The 25,000-nt window shown below is 41.3% G+C and overlaps 1 protein-coding gene across 1 annotated transcript in view; it reads left to right on the forward strand.

The window, feature by feature from the left end:
* Positions 1–25,000, forward strand: part of mybpc3 (myosin binding protein C3) — a 96,283-nt gene that overhangs the window by 35,127 nt on the left and 36,156 nt on the right. Inside the window, exons 9-19 of the mRNA XM_061887216.1 lie at positions 675–698; positions 4,130–4,293; positions 4,360–4,492; positions 9,073–9,075; positions 9,160–9,284; positions 13,810–13,915; positions 16,986–17,152; positions 19,170–19,335; positions 19,408–19,514; positions 19,592–19,621; positions 19,763–19,902. Of these exons, the coding sequence (XP_061743200.1) occupies positions 675–698; positions 4,130–4,293; positions 4,360–4,492; positions 9,073–9,075; positions 9,160–9,284; positions 13,810–13,915; positions 16,986–17,152; positions 19,170–19,335; positions 19,408–19,514; positions 19,592–19,621; positions 19,763–19,902 (1,165 nt within the window). The remainder of the gene's footprint in view (positions 1–674; positions 699–4,129; positions 4,294–4,359; positions 4,493–9,072; positions 9,076–9,159; positions 9,285–13,809; positions 13,916–16,985; positions 17,153–19,169; positions 19,336–19,407; positions 19,515–19,591; positions 19,622–19,762; positions 19,903–25,000) is intronic.

Raw genomic sequence — 25,000 nt, forward strand, 5'->3', positions numbered from 1 at the left:
ATTTTGTCAAATAAAACTTTGTTTTTACATGGCAACAACACGATATGTGCAATATTTACCACATAAAACATTTTAAAGTGAAATATTTGAACTAATTGGAGCTTTGAAAATAATTCATTATAACATAGATTTTTTTGTCATTATTTTTTTTTTTTAGCAATGGCAAAAAAAATAGTAATTGATTGATTGAAATTTGTAATTAGTAGATTGCATAGTACAGTACATAGTCCGTACAATTGACCCGAATAAGTAACTTGTTTAAGTCAGGGTCCACGTTAATCAATTCATGGTAATGATGGTTTTTTCATGGTAAAATAAAGACAAAAGAAAAAAAAAAAAAACAGCCTGCATGGCAGTTTTTTGTCAACATTGCAACTTTTTCTCGATAGATTTCACCTCATTCCATTATTTTTAATGTCATTTTTTATTTTTGCAATAGCATTTCCAGAATGTGTGGAGGACCGGTAAATAATTAGCTCCGGGCCGCAAATGGCCCCCGGGCCGCACTTTGGACACCCCTGCTCTAATTGGATTGTATTTAATTTTGTGGTTTATTTTCAGATCAAATCTCTAATAGTAAATACAGTTGAAATTGCTTGAAGTTGCTTTTGACATGCTGTTTTTTAACCTGTGTTTTGCTTATTTGCTGCTTGGTTCTACCCCTGATTGAGCAGCAGTTTCGTAAAACCCTCGAATCGGTAAGGATTTGCTAAATGCAGTTGTATTATGTTTGCATATGTATCTTATTATTTGATACACTTCAATAACTTATACCCTGACCAGATTCAAGCAACAGAAAATCCACTGTAACTTTTTTCAGTCTCACACTTTACTTTAGATCAGTATCTCACATACGTGAGTAAACTTCGCACATATCAGAATTTTTTATAATTTTTTTATTTTCTTGAGACTCTGTGTTTTGGTGAGACATGCTCCCATTTGGAATTAGAGCCAATGAATCCAAGCACTCCGGAAATGTAATTGCGCATTAAAGGGACTCTTTTACCCAGACTTTCTTCTCCCCAGCCACTTCGTCTAGCTGTTCCCGGGGGATCCCGAGGCGTTCCCAGGCCAGCCAGAAGACAGTCTTCCCAACGTGTCCTGGGTCTTCCCCGTGGCTTCCTACCGTTCGGACATGCCCGAAACACCTCCCTAGAGAGGTGCTCGGGTGGCATCCTGACCAGATGCCCGAGCCACCTCATCTGGCTCCTCTCGATGTGGAGGAGTTGCGGGTTTACTTCGACTTCCTCCCGGATGACAGAGCTTCTCACCCTATCTCTAAGGAAGAGCCCCGCCACCCGGCAGAGGAAACTAATTTCGGCCGCTAGTGCCCGTGATCTTGTCCTTTTGATCATAACCCAAAGCTCATGACCACAGGTGAGGATGGGAACGTAGATCGACCGGTAAATTGAGAGCTTTGCCTTCCGGCTCAGTTCCTTCTTCACCACAACGGATCGATACAGCGTCCGCATTACTCAAAGACGCTGCACCGATCCGCCTGTCGACCTCACGATCCACTTTTCCCTCACTCGTGAACAAGACTCCGTGGTACTTGAACTCCTCAACTTGGTGCAAGATCTCCTCGCCAACCCGGAGATGGCACTCCACCCTTTTCCGGGCGAGAACCATGGACTCGGGCTTGGAGGTGCTGATTCTCATCCCAGTCGCTACACTAAATAGCGCTTTGTTTTTGTGTTTTGTCCTTTAATATACACACTATAAAAATAAAAAAATCAGCACAATTTACAGTAAAATACCAGCGGCTGTGGTTGCCAGGAATTCACAATAAAAAAATACAGTCACGATGTATGGGACATCCCTGCTTCCTCCATCCTAGTCACTGCCGTTGTGTCCTTGGGCAAGACACTTTACCCACCTGCTCCCAGTGCCACCCACACCGGTTTAAATGTAAAAATTAGATATTGGATTTCACTATGTAAAGCGTTTTGAGTCGCTAGAGAAAAAGCGCTATATAAATCAAATTTCACTTCACTTCATTACGGTATGTTGGTGTTGAATCCGTAAATGTTAAAGTTGACAACTGTTTTTTGCTACAATCGAAAATTATGATATTATGTTAACCTATTCACAAAAAATCTATATAATTTAGGGGTAAAATACTTTCAGCTGTGGTTGCCAGGAATTCACCGTAAAACAAATTAGGGCCAATTTTAGTGTTGCCAATTAACCTATCCCCAGGTGCATGTGTTTGGAGGTGGGAGGAAGCCGGAGTACCCGGAGGGAACCCACGTAGTCACGGCGAGAACATGCAAACTCGTTCAGCTCTGCAAACGCCTTCTTTGATTTCAGATCAACATTTACAATAAAGCTAGTTCCAGCCGCAATAACACATCCCTTCCCTTTTTAATCCCCATCGTTTGCTGACGACAAATGAAGCTGACAAGTCGAACAGTCAATGAGAGATGTGGTTGTGGTTGAGTTGACAAAGTGCTACAGTATGAAAGCAGGAATGTGCAAAGTGCGGCCCGAAGTCTATGGGGGACGGTGTGGTTCGGTTGGTGCCAGGAACTGGAGGGTTCCTGGTTCGATCTACAGCTTCTGCTACCCTAGTCATGTCTGTTGTGTCCTTGAGCAAGACTCTTCACCCTTGCTCCTGATGGGTCATGGTTAGGGCCAGGCATGGCAGCTCCCGCCATTAGTGTGTGAATATGTGTGTGAATGGGTTAATGTGGTAATAGTGTCAAAGCGCTTTGAGTACCGTATTTTTCGGATTATAAGTCGCAATTTTTGTCATAGTTTAGCCGACTTATGTGTGAAATTATTAACACATTACCGTAAAATATCAAATAATATTATTTATCTCATTCGCGGAAGAGACGAAGAAAATGTCAGCAATCGTCACACACATGTCAACCAATAAGATTTCGGCGGGGGAGGGCCATGGCAGAAGTACATTGTGGGTCATGGGATGCTAACTGCTATATGCTATATGCTACTGCCATAGCTATTAAAATAGATCATTTCAACGTTGGCGGTAACTTATAAAAACTGAGAAGGGATGAACAAAAATGGCACCGAAAAGGAAATCATGTAATGCAGATTACAAGCTGGATGTAGTGAAATATGCAGCAGAAAACGACAAGAGGAAGCGGCGCATGCCTTTGGAGTTGGCAGAGTTGTTTAGAAGCGACATCGAGGAAAAAGATTTCATCGGATTAATCGATTAGGAGTGACAGATTGTTTGGTAAACGTATAGCATGTTCTATATGTTATAGTTATTTGAATGACTCTTACCATAATATGTTACGTTAACATACCAGGCACCTTCTCAGTTGGTTATTTATGCGTCATATAACGTACACTTATTCAGCCTGTTGTTCACTATTCTTTATTAATTTTCAATTGCCTTTCAAATGTATATTCTTGGTGTTGGATTTTATCAAATAATTTCCCCCAACAATGCGACTTATACTCCAGTGCGACATATATATATATATTTTTTTTTTTCCTTCTCTATCATGCATTTTCAGCCGGTGCAACGTATACTCGAAGCGACTTATACTCAGAAAAATACGGTACCTTGAAGGTAGAAAAGCACTATACAAGTATAACCCATTTACCATTTATTTGCAGCCTATGGCTACATTTTTGTGAGCACATGGCACATTGAAGAACAGACTAATAACTAATAATAACACAAAGCGTGGTCTTCAAATGTAGGAGATAATAAGGTCTGACATATATATTTGATCCTGGCAGTGAGCTAAAGAGAGTAAAATTGCAATACCCTACTAAAGACCTGCTCAGTGGTCTTGTGGTTAGAGTGTCCGCCCTGGGACTGGAAGGTCGCGAGTTCAAACCCCGGCCGAGTCCTACCAAAGACTATAAAAATGGGATCCATTGCCTCCCTGCTTGGCACTCAGCATTAAGGGTTGGAATTGGGGGTTAAATCACGAAATAATTCCCAAGCGTGGCCACCGCTGCTGCTCATTGCTCCCTTCACCTCCCACGTGGTGAACATGGGGAATGGTCGAATGCAGAGGGTAATTTAACCACACCTACTGTGTGTGTGACTATTGTTGAGACTTTCCTTTTAACTTTAAAGATGCAAGATAATGAACAGTAATGGAAATGTGCATTAAAATCTTCAACTCCTTCGGTATTTCAGAGCCGTGCAGGTCAACTCTGAACCCGAGTCGGACGTTTGGGATCTTCTCAGCCACGCCCCGGCATCGGAATATGAGAAGATTGCTTTTCAGCACGGCATTACAGACCTGAGGGGCATGCTGAAAAGACTGAAGAAGATGAAGACCGGGGAGAAGAAGAGCGCAGGTTGGTTTGTTGTAAAAGCCGCCTCATATGGCTGCAACTTACCCAATTTGATATCCTTGAATCCAGTTTTCCTCAAGAAGCTGGATCCTGCCTACCAAGTGACAAAAGGACATAAAAAGAAATTAGCTATTGAGGTGGCGAATCCAGACGTTGATGTTAAATGGCTGAAGAATGGACAAGAAATCCAACCAACTGGAAGGTTTGAATGCAAAATCGTCAATGGACGATATACAGTGCATCCGGAAAGTATTCACAGCGCTTCACTTTTTCGTTGTTACAGCCTTAGTCCAAAATTAAATAAATATTTTTCTTCCTCAAAATATACACAATAACCCCCAAAATGACAATGTGATAGGGGTGTAACGGTACGTGTAAATATTTGTATTGAACTGTTTCGGTACGGGGGTTCCGGTTCAGTTCGGAGGTGTACCGAACGAGTTTCTACACGAACATATGAAGTAGCCGCCTAAACTAAAGTCTTAACAAGCTGCTCCACTCCGTTCTGCCTCCGTCTCCTACACGGCACCCAGCATTGTCACACCCACACAACAATCTGATTGGTTACATACATAGCAGTAACAGCCAATCAGCAGTGCGTATTCAGAGCTCATGTAGTCAGCGCTTCAGCGTCGAGCAGATAGGTGTTCAGCAGGTGAGCAGCGGACTCTCCCCAAATTACAAGAAACACTTCCAGGTCAACATTCTAGATGACGTTCTAGAAACAAACTGCAGCTCAGCTCGCTCGCAGTCCTGGTTTGAGGTGAAGGCTAATTAGCTTTTAGCTTAACATTAGCTTTATGTGCGGTGTGTGTGTGTAAGTGTGTGTGCGCGTGCGTGCGTGCGTGTGTGTGTGTATGCTAGTGATATAATAATGAAGTGCATCATTAAGCCTACATGAACTCCATGGTGTTCAGGGATAAATAGTCTCTCCTATTGCTATTGTACTATTTTTCAGCTATAGTTACATTAATCATTATTAATGTAGCAGCCTAATTTTGAATGGCAGGGTCCCTGCTATCACATGTTGATACAAATATAACATTTACATAATAAAAATCAACTATAGGGTTCCCAAATGCTGTAATAAATTAAGCATGATGAGTTGACTTGAAGGCACTGCGATGAGGTGGCGACTTGTCCAGGGTGTACACCGCCTTCTGCCTGATTGTATCTGAGATAGGCACCAGCGTCCCCCACGACCCCAAAGGGAATAAGCGGTAGAAAATGGATGGATGGATGAAGTTGACTTGAAACTGTTTAATGTTGCACTTTTTATATGCAGAAGTAAAGTTTTGTCATTTTATTTAATCTGAGCAACGAGTTGAGGCAGTTTAATGTTGATTAACGTGGGCAGAATTATTATAGTGTTCCAAATATTAACAAATTGTTTACAAATTTGGTAAATAAATAACCAAAAAAATCTATATTTTGTTGTTTTCTTACTGTACCGAAAATTAACCGAACCGTGACCTCTAAACCGAGGTATGTACTGAACCAACATTTTTTTGTACCGTTACACACCTACAATGTGACTGTTTTTTTATTTATTTATTATGTAAAGGTATTAGAAATAAAAAAAAATCAAAATCAAATCCTCACCTCCATAAGGGAAATTTTGCCGTTTGAAGAACCCTTCCCTAGACTCTAAACATAGTCTCTGCCAAGTAAGGCTTACGTGTTGTGTAATGGTCATATCTCCATCTTGTTTTTGGTCGTCCTCTTGGTCTTCTTTGTTCACGAAGAGTCCATTTAGTCATTCTGATGGTCCACCAATTATTTTGCTGTCAGGCCCCATCGACTAACTTTGTGTTTGGATGTCTTGGTGGCAAAACTTGTATCAGTAAAAAAAACACATGTACAAAAAAGTATTCTCAGCATTTTTTCAATACTTTGTTCATGCACCTTTGGCAGTAACTACAGCCTGAAGTCTTTTTAAATACAATGCCACAAGCTTGGCACACCTATCTTTGGGCAGATATGCCAATTTCTCTTTGCCAATTCCTTTTTGCAGCGCCTCACAAGTTGGATCAGGTTGGTTGTGAAGTGTCTGTGCGCAGCCATTTTCAAATCTGTCAAGATTTGTACAACTGCATTCAGGTCTGTGCTCCGGCTGGGCCACTCGATGACATTTACAGAGTTGTCTTGTTGCCATTTCTGTGTGCTTGGGGTCGTTGACCTGCTAAGAGATGTACCATCGCCCCAGTCTGAGTTCAACAGCACTCTGCAGCAGGTTTTTATTCAAGATGTTGCTGCATTCATCTTTGTCTTTATCTTGACTAGTCTCCCGGTTCCTACCGCTGAAAAACATCCCCATATCATGATGCTGCCACCACCATGCTTCACTGTATTGATGATATTGGCCTGGTGATGAGCGGTGCCTGCTTTCTTCCAAACATGACTCCTGGCATTTACGTCAAAAAGTTCTATCTTTGTCTCATTAGACCAGAAAATGTTGTTTCTTGTGGTCTAAGAGCCTTTCAGGTGCATTATGGCAAACTTTTACGAAGGAATGGCTTACGTCTGGCCACTTTAACACACTGCAGGGATGATTTTCCTTCTGGTAGTTTCCCCTCACTCCACAGAGGAATGCTGTAGCTCTGAGTGACCATCAGGTTCTTGGTCACCTCTCTGACTAGGGCACCTTCTCCCCCGATTGCTCAGTTTGGACGACCAGTCAGCCCTAGGAAGACTCCTGGTGGTTCCAAGTTTCTTCCATTTATGGACGATAGAGGCCACTGTGCTCATTGGGACCTTCAAGATCTTCAAGTTTGAACAATTTCCCTTGTGGATCATCAGAATTGGTCTAAGTCTAAGTCAAATGCAGCAGACCTTTTTTTAGTGCCCTTCTCAGGATTTTTGGGCTCCGGACAATCCTGTCTCGGAGGTCTAGAAACAATTCTTTCAAGTTCATTCTTGGTTTGTTTCCCCTCACTCCACAAAGGAATGCTGTAGCTCTGAGTGACCATCAGGTTCTTGGTCACCTCTCTGACAAGGGCACCTTCTCCCCCAATTGCTCAGTTTAGACGACCTGCCAGCCCTAGGAAGAGTCCTGGTGGTTCCAAGTTTCTTCCATTTATGGACGATAGAGGCCACTGTTCTCATTGGGACCTTCAAGGTCTTCAAGTTTGAAGAATTTCCCTTGTGGATCATCAAAGTTGGTCCAAGTCTAAGTCAAAGGCAGCAGACCTTTTTTTAGTGCCCTTCCCAGGATTTTTTGTCTCCAGACAATCCTGTCTCGGAGGTCTAGAAACAATTCCTTCGAGTTCATTCTTGGTTTGTTTCCCCTCACTCCACGAAGGAATGTTGTAGCTCTGAGTGACCATCGGGTTCTTGGTCACCTCTCTGACTAGGGCACCTTCTCCCCCGATTGCTCAGTTTAGACGACCAGCCAGCCCTTGGAAGAGTCCTGGTGGTTCCAACCTTCTTCCATTTATTGACAATGGAGGCCACTGTGCTCATTGAGACCTTCAAGGTCTTCAAGTTTGAAGAATTTCCCTTGTGGATCATCAAAGTTGGTCTAAGTCTAAGTCTAAGGCAGCAGGTATTTTTTAGTGCCCTTCCCAAGATTTTTTGGCTCCAGACAATCCTGTCTTGGAGGTCTAGAAACAATTCCTTCGAGTTCATTCTTGGTTTGTTTCCCCTCACTCCACAAAGGAATACTGTAGCTCTGAGTGACCATCGGGTTCTTGGTCACCTCTCTAACTAGGACACTTTCTACCCCGATTGCTCAGTTTAGACAACCAGCCAGCCCTAGGAAGAGTCCTGGTGGTTCCAAGTTTCTTCCATTTATGGACGATAGAGGCCACTGTGCTCATTGGGACCTTCAAGGTCTTCAAGTTTGAACAATTTCCCTTGTGGATCGTCAAAGTTGGTCTAAGTCTAAGTCAAAGGCAGCAGACCTTTTTTTAGTGCCCTTCCCAGGATTTTTGGGCTCCGGACAATCCTGTCTCGGAGGTCTAGAAACAATTCTTTCAAGTTCATTCTTGGTTTGTTTCCCCTCACTCCACAAAGGAATGCTGTAGCTCTGATTTACCATCGGGTTCTTGGTCACCTCTCTGACTAAGGCACCTACTCCCCCAATTGCTCAGTTTAGACGACCAGCCAGCCCTAGGAAGGTGGTTCCAAGTTTCTTCCATTTATGGACGACGGAGGCCACTGTGCTCATTGGGACCTTCAAGGTCTTCAAGTTTGAACAATTTCCCTTGTGGATCATAAAAGTTGGTCTAAGCAGAGATTTTTTACTGCCCTTCCCAAGATTTTTGACTCCAGACAATCCTGTCTTGTAGGTCTGAAGCCAATTCCTTTGACTTCATTCTTGGTTTGTCCTCTGCCAGGTGTGTGCCTTTCCAAATCATGTCCAACCAACTGAATTCATAACAGGTTGACTCCAATTAAGTTGAGGGAATATCTCAAGGACGATCGACTGAAACAGGATGCCCTGGAGCTCGCCTATGAGCTTTATGGCAAAAGCTGTGAATACTTATGTCCATGTGAATGCTTAGTTTTTTTTTTGTTTTTTTTCAAAACAGTTGTTAAAATTTCTAAAACAAAAAATAAACATTTTCACATTGTCATTATGGAATATTGTGGTTAGAGTTTTGAGGATAAAAATGAATGTATTCCATTTTAAAATAGGACTGTAACATAAGAAAATGTGGAAAAAGTAAAGTGCTGTGAATACTTTGCAGTGAATGTTTGCAGCTAGTTTTGAATCATAATTCTGATTAACCTGTTTTTATGTGCACCCTTCTCCTCTCTATCCCTGACATTCCTCCCCAGCAAGTAAGTGGTGTTTCTGCGTGTTGAGTACTATTTTTTACTATGTAAAATGGGTGATTTTGTAAACTTGTAATTGTCTTGGTACAGGTACATTTTTGAGAGTGTTGGGAACATGCGCTACCTCACCATCAACCACTGCTCGTTGGCTGACGATGCAGCGTACTGCTGTGTGGTGGGACAGGAAAAATGCACCACTGAACTTTTTGTTAAAGGTGGGTAAGGGTAGGTAGGATGAGTTGCGTGAGGTTTAAATAGAGGTTCATGACTCGTATGGAATTGTCGGTTTTGTTTTTTTAACTTCTTGTGCTCTAATCAATGTTAATACAGGTTGATCATTAGTAGGCAGAAACTGGTTAATATTTGAAAGAAAAAATGGTTAAAGGCACTTGTTTTTTGTAAACAAACTTTGAACTGATCATTTCAAGCTCTTTTAAAGTTATTGATTTAAATTCTGTTATTTGCTATTTTATTTATTAATATTACCGTATTTTTCAGCGTATAAGTCGCTCCGGAGTATAAGTCGCACATGCCGAAAATGCACAATAAAGAAGGAAAAAAACATATATAAGTCGCGCTGGAGTATAAGTCGCATGTTTTGGGGAAATGTATTTGATAAAATCCAACACCAAGAATAGACTGTGACATCTTCGTGGCATCGTGACGCAAGTGGTGCTTCTTTCAGGATGCAGCGTACAGGCAAGAATAAAATATTTATTTAACTAAAAACAGGCTAATAACCAAAACACGGAGCATTAGCGAGTACACACGTAGAAAACAAAGAGGCTAAGCGTGGAAGCTAGCGAGTACCAAAACAGAGTTATACCAGAGTCGGGAGTACACGAAGTCACCGTTTGCGCGTAGCAAACTCGACGAGACCAGGACGAGTAAATGAAAACACTCCGGCTAAATAGGGTCCCTGATGATAAGCGGGTGTGCTAACAAAGGCAGGTGAGGCGAATAAGAAACCACGATATAAGTGTTTCATATCAGTCGATATCGATAATTATTGATAAAAAAAAACAAAAAACTATTCTAAATGAAGATCAGGAGAAAAAACGGCTGAATTTAAATAATTTTATTTTAAATATAACCTTTAGAACGAGGTCAGCATTAAGAAAAGCGGTCAAATAAATGAAAATACTGGTCGATGTGCAAATATTGACATTAAATAAATGCTTACCCAGACTTCTCAACTATGCTGAGCGGTAGTATGTCCTTCGCTAATTGATACACCACTGCATCCGTTATTTCTTTATAACGTTTTGAATTTTTGTCGTATGGCACTGCTGCCGAGTACCTCTCCATGGTGGTCTGTTGTTGCCGCTTCGGTGCTGTTCCACTTACACCGGCTGATGTTGTGGCTGTTTGCTGCTGTACTCCAGCGGGTGAGAGCGGCTCAGGTGGTAAAATAAGTTTGTCGTGTTCCAAGACTTCGTCGGGACGACGACCTTGCAAAGTTTGCAGACAGTATTACTCTGATTTGTATCGGACTTAAAAAATCCAAAATACTGCCAAACTGGTGACGTGACGTTTCTTTTTTTATTTACAGTTTCCTCTCGTGCTGCCGCACTCATATTCCCGTTTCGTTGATTAACGTGGACCCCGATTTAAACAAGTTGAAAAACTTATTTGGGTGTTACCATTTAGTGGTCAATTGTACGGAATATGTACTGTACTGTGCAATCTACTAATAAAAGTATCATTCAATCGTTGCTTTTTTTTTTTTTTTCCTGTTAGCATTTCCCAGAATGCCTTGCGGTTCAGGCTCTGCGTTTCTTACTATTTTTTTCTAACAGAACTCAGTGAAATTATCGAACGTTCTATCGGCCCCATTTTCTATTGATATTGATCACTTGTCTATCGCGATATATATTGTTATTGTTTTATCGCCCAGCCCAAGTGACAACAACAAACAAGGAATTGCACAAATTAAAGAATCGAAAGAGTCAAACACTTAACAAGAGACACAAAAGACTCAAAACCCAAAACCGTATATGATCCGGGAAGTGGATCACAACATAGACATTTGAAAGGATAAATAAAGAATAGTGAACAACAGGCTGAATAAGTGCACGTTATATGACGCATAAATAACCAACAGAGAAGGTGCCTGGTATGTTAACATAACATATTATGGTAAGAGTCATTCAAAAAACAAGGGGCGCCGAAAAAGGGGGTAAAGGAGACAGATTCTAAGGGCCCATGATGGAGGGGGGGCCAGAGAGGCCGCTAATGATGATGAAATTATAATACAGAGAGGTCCTGTAAAGATTATTTTCACGGGGCCCAAAATCCCTAGCGGCGCCCCTGCAAATAATTATAACATATAGAACATGCTTTACGTTTACCAAACAATCTGTCACTCCTAATCGCTAAATCCCATGAAATCTTATACGTCTAGTCTCTTACGTGAATGAGCTAAATAATATTATTTGATATTATTTTACTGTAATATGTTAATAATTTCACACATAAGTCGCTCCTGAGTATAAGTCGCACCCCCTGACAAACTATGAAAAAAACTGCGACTTATAGTCCGAAAAATACGGTATTACTTAGGCAGCACGGTGGGAGAGAGGGGATAGTGCGTCTGCCTCACAATACGGGTTCAATCCCAGGCTCGGGATCTTTCTGTATGAAGTTTGCATGTTCTCCCCGTGACTGCGTGGGTTCCCGTCCGGGTACCCTGGCTTCCTCCCACCTCCGAAGACATGCACCTGGGGATAGGTTGATTGGCAACACTAAATTGGCCCTAGTGTGTAAATGTTAAAGTTAAAGTACCAATGATTGTCACACACACACTAGGTGTGGCGAAATGTGTCCTCTGCATTTGACCCACCCCCTTGTTCACCCCCTGGGAGGTGAGGGGAGCAGTGAGCAGCAGCGGTGCCGCCCCCGGGAATCATTTGTGGTGATTTAACCCCCAATTCCAACCCTTAATTTTGAGTGCCAAGCCGGGAAGTAATGGGTCCCATTTTTATAGTCTTTGGTATGACTCGGCCGGGGTTTGAACTCCCAACCTACCAAACTCAGGGCGGATACTCTAACCAATAGCCCACTGAGTGTGAATATTGTTGTGAGTGTGAATGTTGTCTGTCTATCTGTGTTGGCCCTGCGATGAGGTGGCGACTTGTCCAGGGTGTAACTTGCCTTCCACCCAATTGTAGCTGAGATAGGCTCCAGCGCCCACCGCGACCCCAAAGGAAATAAGCGGTAGAAAATGGATGGATGGATGGACTATTATTACTACTGATATTCTCATTACTATAATATTATATATTTATTATTTAACTATTTATATTTAATTTTTACTTGTAATTAAAAAAAAAATTTAATTATCAAGTGTGGATGCCTCAAAGGTGGAGTTTCCCTAATCCTCTGTGCCATGCCTTGTCTTGTTATTGTCAATGTGTGCATGCGTGCGTGCTTTTTTTTTTTTTTACTGCACTTTCTGTTGCAACTTGCCTGTGCATGAAAAGTGCTAAATAAATAAAGTTTGATTGATTTACTCGTGGAAGATGATAACGAGAAAAACACCAGAGAGTTGTCTCAGCTTGATCAGGTTTCTGCCTTGTATTTAATCAGGACATTTGAAATAGTAAGTATTTTTTTAAACGATTTGACCTTCATAGACAATTCAAAGGACAAATATACACTTACAGTGGGGCAAAAAAGTATTTAGTCAGCCAGCGATGGTGCAAGTTTTCCCACTTAAAATGATGACAAAGGTCTGTAATTTTCATCATAGGTACACTTCAACTGTGAGAGACAGAATGTGAAATCCAGGAATTCATATTGTAGGAATTTTAAAGAATTTATTTGTAAATTATGGTGGAAAATAAGTATTTGGTCACTTCAAAGAAGAAAGATCTCTGGCTCTCACAGACCTGTAACTTCTTCTTTAAGAAGCTCTTCTGTCCTCCACTCGTTACCTGTATTAATGGCACTTGTTTGAACTCGTTATCTGTTTAAAAGACAACTGTCCACAGCCTCAAACAGTCAGACTCCAAACACCACTATGGCCAAGACCAAAGAGCTGACGAAGGACACCAGGAAAATAATTGTAGACCTGCACCAGACTGGGAAGAGTGAATCTACAATAGGCAAGCAGCTTGGTGTGGAAAAAATCAACTGTGGGAGCAATTATCAGAAAATGGAAGACATACAAGACCACTGATAATCTCCCTCGATCTGGGGCTCCACGCAAGATCTCATCCCGTGAGGTCAAAAGGATCATGAGAACGGTGAGCAAAAATCCCAGAACCACACGGGGGGACCTGGTGAATGACCTGCAGAGAGCTGGGACCAAAGTAATAAGGATTACCATCAGTAACACACTACGCCGACAGGGATTCAAATCCTGCAGTGCCAGACGTGTCCCCCCTGCTTAAGCCAGCTTCCATCAGTGAGAGCTTTGAATGGTTGACCAAATACTTATTTTCCAACATAATTTACAAATACATTCTTTAAAATTCCTACAATGTGAATTCGCTGATTTTTTTTCACATTCTGTCTCTCACAGTTGAAGTGTACCTATGATGAAAATTACAGACCTCTGTCATCATTTTAAGTGGGAGAACTTGCACAATCGTTGGCTGACTAAATACTTTTTTGCCCCACTTGTATGTTATTGTTTCCTTCCCTGCCTCCTCTGACCACGCTTTACTGGTAGGAATTAACCAAACAAAGCTTGTTTGCGAGATTTTCTTTGGCCTGTCATGATGTTGTTTGCTCCAGAGCCTCCTGTTCAGATCGTGAAGAACCTGGAGGATCAGATGGTCATGAAGGGGGAACGCGTGGAGCTCGAGTGCGAGGTCTCCGAGGAGGGAGCTAATGTGAAATGGTTAGATTTCCCTCTTGTCTTGTAAACAATATTTGAATCCATGTGACTTGTATCTAATATTTGAATGCATTTGCAATACTGTATATGGTGTAATAAAGTGGTTCTCAAATGGGGGTACACGTACCCCTGAAGGTACTTGAAGGTATGCCAAGGCGTACGTGAAATTTTTCAAAAATATTCTAAAAATAGCAACAATTAAAAAATCCTTTATAAATATATTTATTGAATAATACTTCAAAAAAATATGAATGTAAGTTAATAAACTGCGAAAAGAAATGCAACAATGCAATACCCAGTGTTGACAGCAAGATTTTTTGTGGACATGTTCCATAAATATTGATGCTAAAGATTTATTTTTTCGTGAATAAATGTTTGGAATTAAGTTCATGAATCCAGATGGATCTCTATTACAATCCCCAAAGAGGGCACTTTAAGTTGATGATTACTTCAATGTGTAGAAATCTTTATTTATAATTGAATCACTGGTTTACTTTTCAACAATTTTTTTGTGTTTTTAATATCTTTTTTTCCAAATAGTTCAAGAAAGACCACTACAAATGAGCAATATTTTGCACTGTTATACAATTTAATAAACCAGAAACTGATGACATAGTGCTGTATTTTACTTCTTTATCTCTTTTTTTCAACCAAAAATACTTTGCTCTGATTAGGGGGTACTTAAATTAAAAACATGTTCACAGGGGGTACATCACTGAAAAAAGGTTGAGAACCACTGGTGTAAGGGAACACAACTCCAGAACAGTATCAATACAGGACCTAAAATAGAACCTTGAGGAACACTATTAAAGTTGGAAAAAAGACTATTAACTGCATCTAAAAATCACATTATAAAAATATGTGTAACTGCCAAAAAGGACAGGATTCAGGCCCCTTCTACACTAATGCCGCCTAAGGTTATCCAGGGTAAATCCCATTTAACCTTACCCTGGTCCACACACACACACAATGGTCATTTAAGACCCCCTCCGCCCGTCCGTCCTCCGGCGCAACGCGAAGTAGTACGCATGCGTGGAAAATTGGGCACGTCCTAGTCACCTCCAGTGTAGCTTTGTATGCAAGTTCTTAAATTAAATTAAACTTAGATAGATAGATAGATAGATAGATAGATAGATAGATAGATAGATAGAAACCCCCGTTTCCATATGAGTTGGAAATTGTGTTCGATGTAAATATAAACGGAATGCAATGATTTGCAAATAATTTTAAACCCATATTCAGTTGAATATGCTACAAAGACAACATATTTGATGTTCAAACTCATAAACTTTTTTTTTTTGCTAATAATCATTAACTTTAGAATTTGATGCCAGCAACATGTGACAAAGAAGTTGGGAAAGGTGGCAATAAATACTGATAAAGTTGAGAAATATTCATCAAACACTTATTTGAAACATCCCACAGGTGTGCAGGCTAATTGGGAACAGTTGGGTGCCATGATTGGGTATAAAAGCAACTTCCATGAAATTCTAAGTAATTCACAAACAAGGATGGGGCGAGGGTCACCACTTTGTAGGCAAACCGTCGAACAGTTTTAGAACAACATTTCTCAACGAGCTATTGCAAGAAATTTAGGGATTTTACTATCTACGGTCCGTAATATCATCAAAAGGTTCCTAGAATCAGGAAAAAAATCACTGCACGTAAGCGATGATAGTACGCACCGTTGATCCTTCAGGCGGTACTGCATCAAAAACAGACATCACTGTGTAAAGGATATCACCACATGGGCTCAGGAACACTTCATAAAACCACTGTCAGTAACTACAGTTGGTCGCTACATCTGTAAGTGCAAGTTAAAACTCTGCTATGCATAGCAAAACCCATTTATCAACAACACCAAGGAACGCCGCTGGCTTTGCTGGGACCGAGCTCATATAAAATGGACTGATGCAAAGTGGAAAGGTGTTCTGTGGTCTGACGAGTCCACATTTCAAATTATATTTGGAAACTGTGGACATAGTGTCCTCCGGAACAAAGAGGAAAATTACCATCCGGATTGTTATAGGCGCGAAGTTCAAAAGCCAGCATCTGTGATGGTATGGGGGTGTATTAGTACCCAAGGCATGGTTAACTTACACATCTGTGAAGGCACCATAAATGCTGAATGGTCCATACAGGTTTTGGAGCAACATATGTTGTCATCCAAGCAACCTTATCATGGACGCCCCTGCTTATTTCAGCAAAACAATGCCAAGCCACGTGTTACAACAGTGTGGCTTCGTAGTAAAAGAGTGCGGGTACTTTCCTGGCCCGCCTGCAGTCCAGACCTGTCACCCATCAAAAATGTGTGGCGTATTATGAAGCGTAAAATACAACAACAAGACCCCGGACTGTTGAACAACTTAAGCTGTACATCAAGCAAGAATGGTAAATAATTCCACTTTCAAAGCTTCAACAATTAGTTTCCTCAGTTCCCAAAGGTTTATTGAGTGTTGTTAAAAGAAAAGGTGATGTAACACAGTGGTGAACATGCCCCTTCCCAACTACTTTGGCACATGTTGCAGCCATAAAATTCTAAGTTAATTAACATTTGGAAAAAAAAAAGTTTGAGTTTGAACATCAAATATTTTGTCTTTGTAGAGCATTCAATTGAATATGGGTTGGAAATGATTTGCAAATCATTCTATTCCATTTATATTTACATCTAACACATTTTCCCAACTCATATGGAAACAGGGTTTGTAATTCACTTTAGTGAACATTTAAAAAAAAAGTTAAAGTACCCAAGATTGTCACACACACACTAGGTGTGGCGAAATTGTTCTCTGCATTTGACCCATCACCCTTGTTCACCCCCTGGGAGGTGAGGGAAGCAGTAAGCAGCAGTGGTGGCCGCGCTTGGGATCTTTGAGAAGGGAAATATATTGATGCAATGTGGATATAGTAGACTTTATTAATCCAGCATTGTAGGACTTCCGTTTGGATCTCAATATATTTTACTGTCAAACATACAGAACACAGTATATTAGTTGTTGAATTATTATACAAGTATAACCGTTTAACAAATGATTTGTGGTCATGCTGATCGATGTGTTGCATGTCTTTGCAGGGAGAAGGATGGTGTGGAGCTAGCAAGAGATGAATCCTTCAAGTATCGCTTCAAAAAAGATGGCTGTAAGCATGTTCTCATTATTAATGAGGCCGCCAAAGAAGACTGTGGCCACTACAAGGTCAAAACTAACGGCGGCGAGTCGATGGCTGAGCTCTTGGTGCAGGGTGAGTTTCACCACAAGTCAACAATTTGTTAACTTTATCAACAAAAATATTTATTACTATTTGTCACGGACAAATTCATTCGTCAGAAATTGTTATCAATGACGCCATCACTTGTGTTTTCCCGGAACGTAAACAAATATGCGCTGCCTACCATGAGCAAAAACATTAAACATGTCATCCTTAACATGTCTGACATGAGTTTATTTTCCAGTTTACTTACAGAAGTAACTCTATAATTGCTATTAACTATTAGCTGTTACTGAAGTAAGAAAAAACTATGGGGTATTTGAGTTAGGATAAAGGTCTGTATTACAAAAACAGAAACATTACCACAAAAGCTAAGGACCACAGTCCATAACGTCTCTGATAATTTCATTTGATTATGAAATGTAGCCACTTTGGTAGAATGCATGTCTACCTCTGTCACAGTCACTACAGAAAACATATTATGTGAGTCATGTATTATTTTACGAGAAATGTTAAGTGTACAGGAATTTTCCAGCGTGGCGCTGGTGAGTTCTAGCTTAACTGACTCCTCACGCGGGCTAACAGGCACTGTAATTGCCTGTGTCCGAGCTTGCTCTAGTGTAGCTAGTCAAGTGTAATTTAACCAGTAATCTATGTTTCTAGGTAGAATGATGGCGCCTTGACAGTTAGGGTGAAGGCTGTCCCTCTTCCGCAAGCCCGGTTTTCCCCAGAAAGAGGGACAATTATCAATAAATGTTGGTCCCTGTTCCCTACAAAAACTATCCAGCCACTTGTTAAGCGAGACTAATCTGCTACATCTCTAATCATTGCCCCTCACAGGCACAGGTGGCGAGACATCTTTCTAGCGAGATTACAAGTCCTAAATATGTTCCTCTTTGTAATCTCTGACTGTCTCATCCTAGTGTCATTGGAGCCGACGTATACAACTATGTTTGCGTCGCTAGTGGTACGATTAGCCTGTCGTACGTGCTTACTAAGTCTGTTGCGAGTCAGTTCCCTAAGATTAGCTTCAATGTCAGTTGCTCGGGCCCCGAGAATACACTTAATTATGGCTGGTTTACTAAGATGTATGTTCCGAGTAATGGAGTCCCCTATGACCAAAATGTGGTGTTCGGTAGACTGGGGTGTAGCTAAAGGGCTGAATCTATTATGCATCTTAAGCGGATTACCATGGCCTGTAGACCACATAAGGCTGCTACAAACTGGGCTAGTCAGCTTGCTGCAGCTAACGCGAGCAAACATGTCCCTACGAAAATACTCTGCTCGAACTGGTGGACACAGCCCTCGAGTAGACCTAATCTATTCACACAAAAAACAGGAAGCCATACTCACTTTGTTTTTTTTCACAGACCGTAGTAGTTTCAGACAGGGATTACCTTAGCTTCGCTATCTTGGCAACTAAATAGCTGGAAGTGAGGCAGGGAAATAGAGTGGTTTCTTTGTAGGTTTGATAAAACTACTAAATATGTTGGAGAAGGATTAAAGAAAGTTGTAAAACAACAAGAAGCCCACAGATAGAAAGATAGTATTTAGCTTTGACCGGTGAACTGCAGCAATAGTAGCAAGGTGCAACGGTGGGGAAATCGAACTCTGTTGTTTCCTTCACCGAGTAGATTGCTTGCTGCCTCCAACGCACAGTAGTTTTGACCCGGGACTAGCTTTGCACTGAAAGTGCGGTGGTGAAACTGAAAATAGGTGCTTTGTTAAGTTTGATAAGACACTAAATATGTTGGAAAAGGCATAAAGAAAGCTGTAAAACAATTACAAGCACACAGATAGAAACATAGCACTTAGCTTTAGAGAGGAGAACAGCGCAGTAACTTCGGTCCGAGACAAGCTTAGCCTCGCGAGCTTAGCAGCTAGCTAGCTGAAAGTGAGGCTGTGAAACATAACGCAGGTGCTTAGTAAGTTTGATAAGACTTTTACTAAGATATACAAATTGTACTGCCACTTACATTTTCTGCGTATGCATGCCCAACTCGTCTGGTTTCTGCAAGGCTTACCAAGAGCCATTATTTTGTATGCGCAGAGAAAGAGCTCGAGGTCTACCAGAGCATTGCTGACCTTACAGTCAAGGCGAAGGACCAGGCGGTGTTCAAGTGTGAGGTTTCGGATGAGAACGTGAGGGGAACTTGGTACAAAAATGGAGTGGATGTCAAGCCCAATGCCAGGATTAATATCACACACATTGGCAGGTGACTATACTCACAAGTGTAGTTCTCTCAAAAGTGTCGCTCCCAGGATGCTTCTACCTTTGACTCGTACAGAATCCACAAACTGACCATTGATAACGTCAAACCTGAGGATGAAGGAGACTACACGTTCGTACCAGATGGCTACGCTTTCAACCTTTCTGCCAAGCTTAATTTCTTGGGTAATATCCACATTCATAAGCTCATACAATATTAAACTGTCACTTACTTGCATAACCTTTTTTCTTCTATTTTGTAGAGGTAAAGATTGACTACGTACCACGTCAAGGTAACTTGAAAAATGTCCTCTGCTCTTTAAACTTACACTATTTACATTAACCAATTGAAATATTAGTTACACAAATACAACAGCTGTATTGCCTATTCCTAAAGCAGCTTTGATGTGTGTGTTCTACAAATTTGCTTAAAGACCCTCCTAAGATCCACCTGGATTGTATGGGCCAAACGGCTGAGTCTACCATCGTGGTTGTGGCCGGCAATAAATTACGACTGGATGTTCCTATAACTGGTGACCCTGCTCCTACTGTAGTTTGGACCAAAGGAGGGAAGGTAATGCACGTCGGTTATGCAATTGTGTCACATACACAGATACGCATTTATTCAGTACAACACTAAGTCCACAGAGGCATGGTTGGGTGAGTTTAGTGATGAATGACTTGATTGCCCTGCAGAGACCTGCATCAAACACATATGGAATTAATTACTGTAGATCAGTGGTTCTTAACCTTGTTGGAGGTACTGAACCCCACCAGTTTCATACGCGCAATCCCCGAACCCTTCTTTAGTGTAAAATAAAATGTTTTTTTTTCAAAATCTAAAAAAAGTCGTATGTTTTTTTACTGGTGCACAAAATGAACCGTGCATGAACATCACCTTGATTAAAGAACAAAACCAACACAGTGCATGAACTCACAACAAATTACACACCTTATACACATTACTATGAATTGGTTGACATGGACCCCGACTTAAACAAGTTGAAAAAACGTATTCGGGTTTACCATTTAGTGGTCAATTGTACGAAATATGTACTGTACTGTGTAAACTGTACTGTTTCATATAATGTATTCTCTTCCTTTGCAATCTGTGAGTAAAAGTTTCAATCGATCAATCAAACAACCTGAAAATCAGATGGAAAATTAGAGGGAACATTGTTTGGGGGTATCCATAACACGCTGATAGGGAGAAGTTTTTATTTACACGATAAGTCGGATGTGTCTTTACCTTCGTGGCAATGGCTTCACCGAAACCCTGAGGCCGACTCACCGAACCCCTAGGGTTCGATCGAACCCAGGTTAAGAACCACTGCTGTAGATGATCAGTAACCTTTGGCCTCAGAAATGAGTGGATGGATTGCAGAAAGGGCCCCGCGATGAGGTGGCGACTTGTCCAGGGTGTACCCCGCCTACCGCCCGAATGCAGCTGAGATAGACTCCAGAGACCCCCCGAAGCCCCAAAAGGGACAACCGGTAGAAAATGGATGGATGGATGGATTGCAGAAATCAATCAATCAATCAATGTTTACTTATATAGCCCTAAATCACTAGTGTCTCAATGGGCTGCACAAACCACTACGACATCCTCGGTAGGCCAACATAAGGGCAAGGAAAACTCACACCCAGTGGGACGTCGGTGACAATGATGACTATGAGAACCTTGGAGAGGAGGAAAGCAATGGATGTCGAGCGGGTCTAACATGATACTGTGAAAGTTCAATCCATAATGGATCCAACACAGTCGCAAGAGTCCAATCCAAAGCGGATCCAACACAGCAGCGAGAGTCCCGTTCACAGCGGAGCCAGCAGGAAAACATCCCAAGCGGAGGCGGATCAGCAGCGCAGAGATGTCCCCAGCCGATACACAGGCGAGCAGTACATGGCCACCGGATCGGACCGGACCCCCTCCACAAGGGAGAGTGGGACATAGGAGAAAAAGAAAAGAAACGGCAGATCAACTGGTCTAAAAAGGGAGTCTATTTAAAGGCTAGAGTATACAAATGAGTTTTAAGGTGAGACTTAAATGCTTCTACTGAGGTGGCATCTCGAAATTTTAACGGGAGGGCATTCCAGAGTACTGGAGCCCGAAATGAAAACGCTCTATAGCCCACAGACTTTTTTTGGGCTTTGGGAATCACTAATAAGCCGGAGTCCTTTGAACGCAGATTTTTTGCCGGGACATATGGTACAATACAATCGGCAAGATAGGATGGAGCTAGACCGTGTAGTATTTTATACGTCAGTAGTAAAACCTTAAAGTCACATCTTAAGTGCACAGGAAGCCAGTGCAGGTGAGCCAGTACAGGCGTAATGTGATCAAACTTTCTTGTTCTTGTCAAAAGTCTAGCAGCCGCATTTTGTACCAACTGTAATCTTTTAATGCTAGACATGGGGAGACCCGAAAATAATACGTCACAGTAATCGAGACGAGACGTAATAAACGCATGGATAATGATCTCAGCGTCTTTAGTGGACAAAATGGAGGGAATTTTAGCGATATTACGGAGATGAAAGAAGGCCGTTTTAGTAACGCTTTTAATGTGTGCCTCTAAGGAGAGAGTTGGGTCAAAGATAATACCCAGATTCTTTACCGTGTCGCCTTGTTTAATCGTTTGGTTGTCAAATGTTAGAGTTGTATCATTAAATAGAGTTCGGTGTCTAGCAGGACCGATAATCAGCATTTCCGTTATTTCGGCGTTGAGTTGCAAAAAGTTAGCGGACATCCATTGTTTGATTTCATTAAGACACGCCTCCAGCTGACTACAATCCGGCGTGTTGGTCAGCTTTAGGGGCATGTCGAGTTGGGTGTCATCAGCATAACAGTGAAAGCTAACACCGTATTTGCGTATGATGTCACCTAGCGGCAGCATGTAGATGCTGAAGAGTGCAAGGCCAAGGACCGAACCCTGAGGAACTCCACACGTTACCTTAACATAGTCCGAGGTCACATTGTTATGGGAGACGCACTGCATCCTATCAGTAAGATAAGAGTTAAACCAAGACAGGGCTAAGTCTGACATACCAATTCGTGTTTTGATACGTTCTAATAAAATATTATGATCGACGGTATCGAAAGCAGTGCTAAGATCGAGCAGCAGCAACATAGATGACGCATCAGAATCCATCGTTAGCAATAGATCATTAGTTATTTTTTCGAGGGCTGTCTCCGTGGAGTGATTTGCCCTGAAACCGGATTGAAAGGTTTCACATAGATTGTTAGACGCTAAGTGTTCATTTAACTGCTCCGCAACAATTTTTTCGAGGATTTTTGAAATAAAGGGAAGAAAGAACGTTGTTTTTTTTTTTTCAGAACAATCCAATATGTTTAAGCAGCAATGGGGAACAAAATGGGGACATCCATCCATTCATTCGTTTTCTTCATTTTATCCATGTCTGGGATGCCCAGACTCCCCTGTCACTGGCCATCATCTCTAGCTCCAACAGGAGACTCAGGCATCTCCTGGCCAGCTGTGAGACATAGTGCCACCAGTGTGTCCAATGTCTACCAGAGTATGTCTGAACTCCTCTCAGACCACCTCACCATTGAGACTTCTGGCAAGCATCCACACTAGATACCACTTGAACTGGCACCTCTTAATGTAGAGTAACAGTGGCACTAGTTGTAGTGCTTACCAGATTATTGAGCTTCTCATTTTATATCTTTGGGTGAGCCCAGTCATTCTGCAAAGGAAGGCCAACTTAGACACTTGCCGTTCAGGTCCCTATACAAAGCTAGAGATGATGAATGGGGACATCCATCCATTTGTTTTCTTCACTTTATCCCTGATTGGGATGCCCAGACTTTCCGGTCACTGAACTCCTCTCAGACCACCTCACCATTGAGACTTCTGGGAAGCATCCACACTAGATACCTGGCACCTCTTAATGTGGAGTAACAGTAAGTCTAGGTGTAGTTCTTACCAGATTATTGAGCTTCTCATTTTATCTCTTTGGGTGAGGCCAGTCATTCTGCAAAGGAATACCAACTTAGACACTTGCCCTTCAGGTTCCCATACAGATCTTGGGACTATAAATGAGGGTAGGAACGTAGATTGAACTGTAAATTAAGAGTAATCCATCTTTCCCAATTCATGAACAAAACCTGAAACTATTTAAACTTCTCAATTTAAGGTACAACTGGACTCTTAATAAGGAGGGTTTACCCTTTTCTAAAAAAAAGAACAATGGCTTCAGATTTGGAAGTGACGATTCTAATCCAAGAGAGTTTCAAGCTACAGACTGCCCCATGAAACTCTAAAGTTTACATTTGGATGAAGATCTACACTTCAGCTGCAAATAACAGAGATTTAATTGTAAGGTCATCATATTGGATGCCCGACATGCCTTGTCTGTACCTAAAAATGTTATTCATACAAATATTGAACAGAACTACTGATCGAGGACATCCTTGGCAAAGTTCTACTCACTGTACTGTCACCAAGCTCCTTCTTTGGTTTTACAAGTTCAATATTTGTTGGTCCAGTGGTCTTCAACCAGGGCAGATGATATTGCACCTTCCAAATCGTAGGTTTAACTAACGGTCAGACTTTTCTTTCCAGCACCCCGGTGGAGACGTTCCCCAGGAGGCTGAGTAGTTTGATCCTTCCATAGTTGGAACAACACCTTTTGTCTCTATTGGAGATAGCATCAACAATGATTTTAAAGCTGTAAAGACAGTGGAATTGATTGCATACAAAAACAATCCTGTCATTACTCTGCGTGTATGTTTGTGTATTCAATCCTAATTTATGAAATCCCAAGTGTAATATTAATAATTACAAACTGAAACATAGTTTGCTTTTGGAAACTGTGGACCAATGGTTTTAAATTATCATTGACTTAAAGGCTTACTGAAACCCACAACTACCGACCACGCAGTCTGATAGTTTATATATCAATGATGAAATATTAACATTGCAACACATGCCAATACGGCCTTTTGGTTTACTAAATTGCAATTTGAAATTTCCCGCGATTTTTTAGTTGAAAACGTCGCGGAATGATGACGCGTACGCGTGACGTCACAGACTGTAAGGAAATATTAGCGCTGCACCACTAGCGGCTAAAAGTCGTTTGCTTTAATCGCATAATTACACAGTATTTTGGACATCTGTGTTACTGAATCTTTTGCAATTTTTTGATTTAATAATGGAAACTATAAAGAACAATGCTGTTGGTGGAAAGCGGTGGATTGCAGCTGTCTTTACCACCGAGACACAGCTGGTGTTTCTTTGTTTGTTGTGAAGCTTTAACACGGAGCGGTCAAGCCAACATGTTTTCTCTACGTCAACCAGCATGTTTTTGGATGGGGAAATTGTGATATATATATATATATATATATTACTGGAGACATCAGTGGATTATTCGTCGTCCTGCAGCAGCTGTGAGCTTGGCTCCTCAGCTTTTCTATGAGACACTGCGTGTTCACCGCAGCCACCCGACCTCGAGGTATGTCTTTACAATTTTTAAAATCTTACTAAAACACTATTAAAGCAATAAGCAGGTAAGGGATCTTCCAGAATTATCCTAGTAAATGTATCTAATTACATCTGAAACGCTCACACTGCAGCCGCCCGGAGCCGTAGCTTTTATCTTTATTTTTCTATTCCTTCACTATCAATATCCTAATTCACAAATCTTTCATTCTCGCT

The sequence above is a fragment of the Nerophis ophidion genome, linkage group LG25 (genome assembly GCF_033978795.1).
Source record: "Nerophis ophidion isolate RoL-2023_Sa linkage group LG25, RoL_Noph_v1.0, whole genome shotgun sequence".
NCBI lineage: Eukaryota > Metazoa > Chordata > Actinopteri > Syngnathiformes > Syngnathidae > Nerophis > Nerophis ophidion.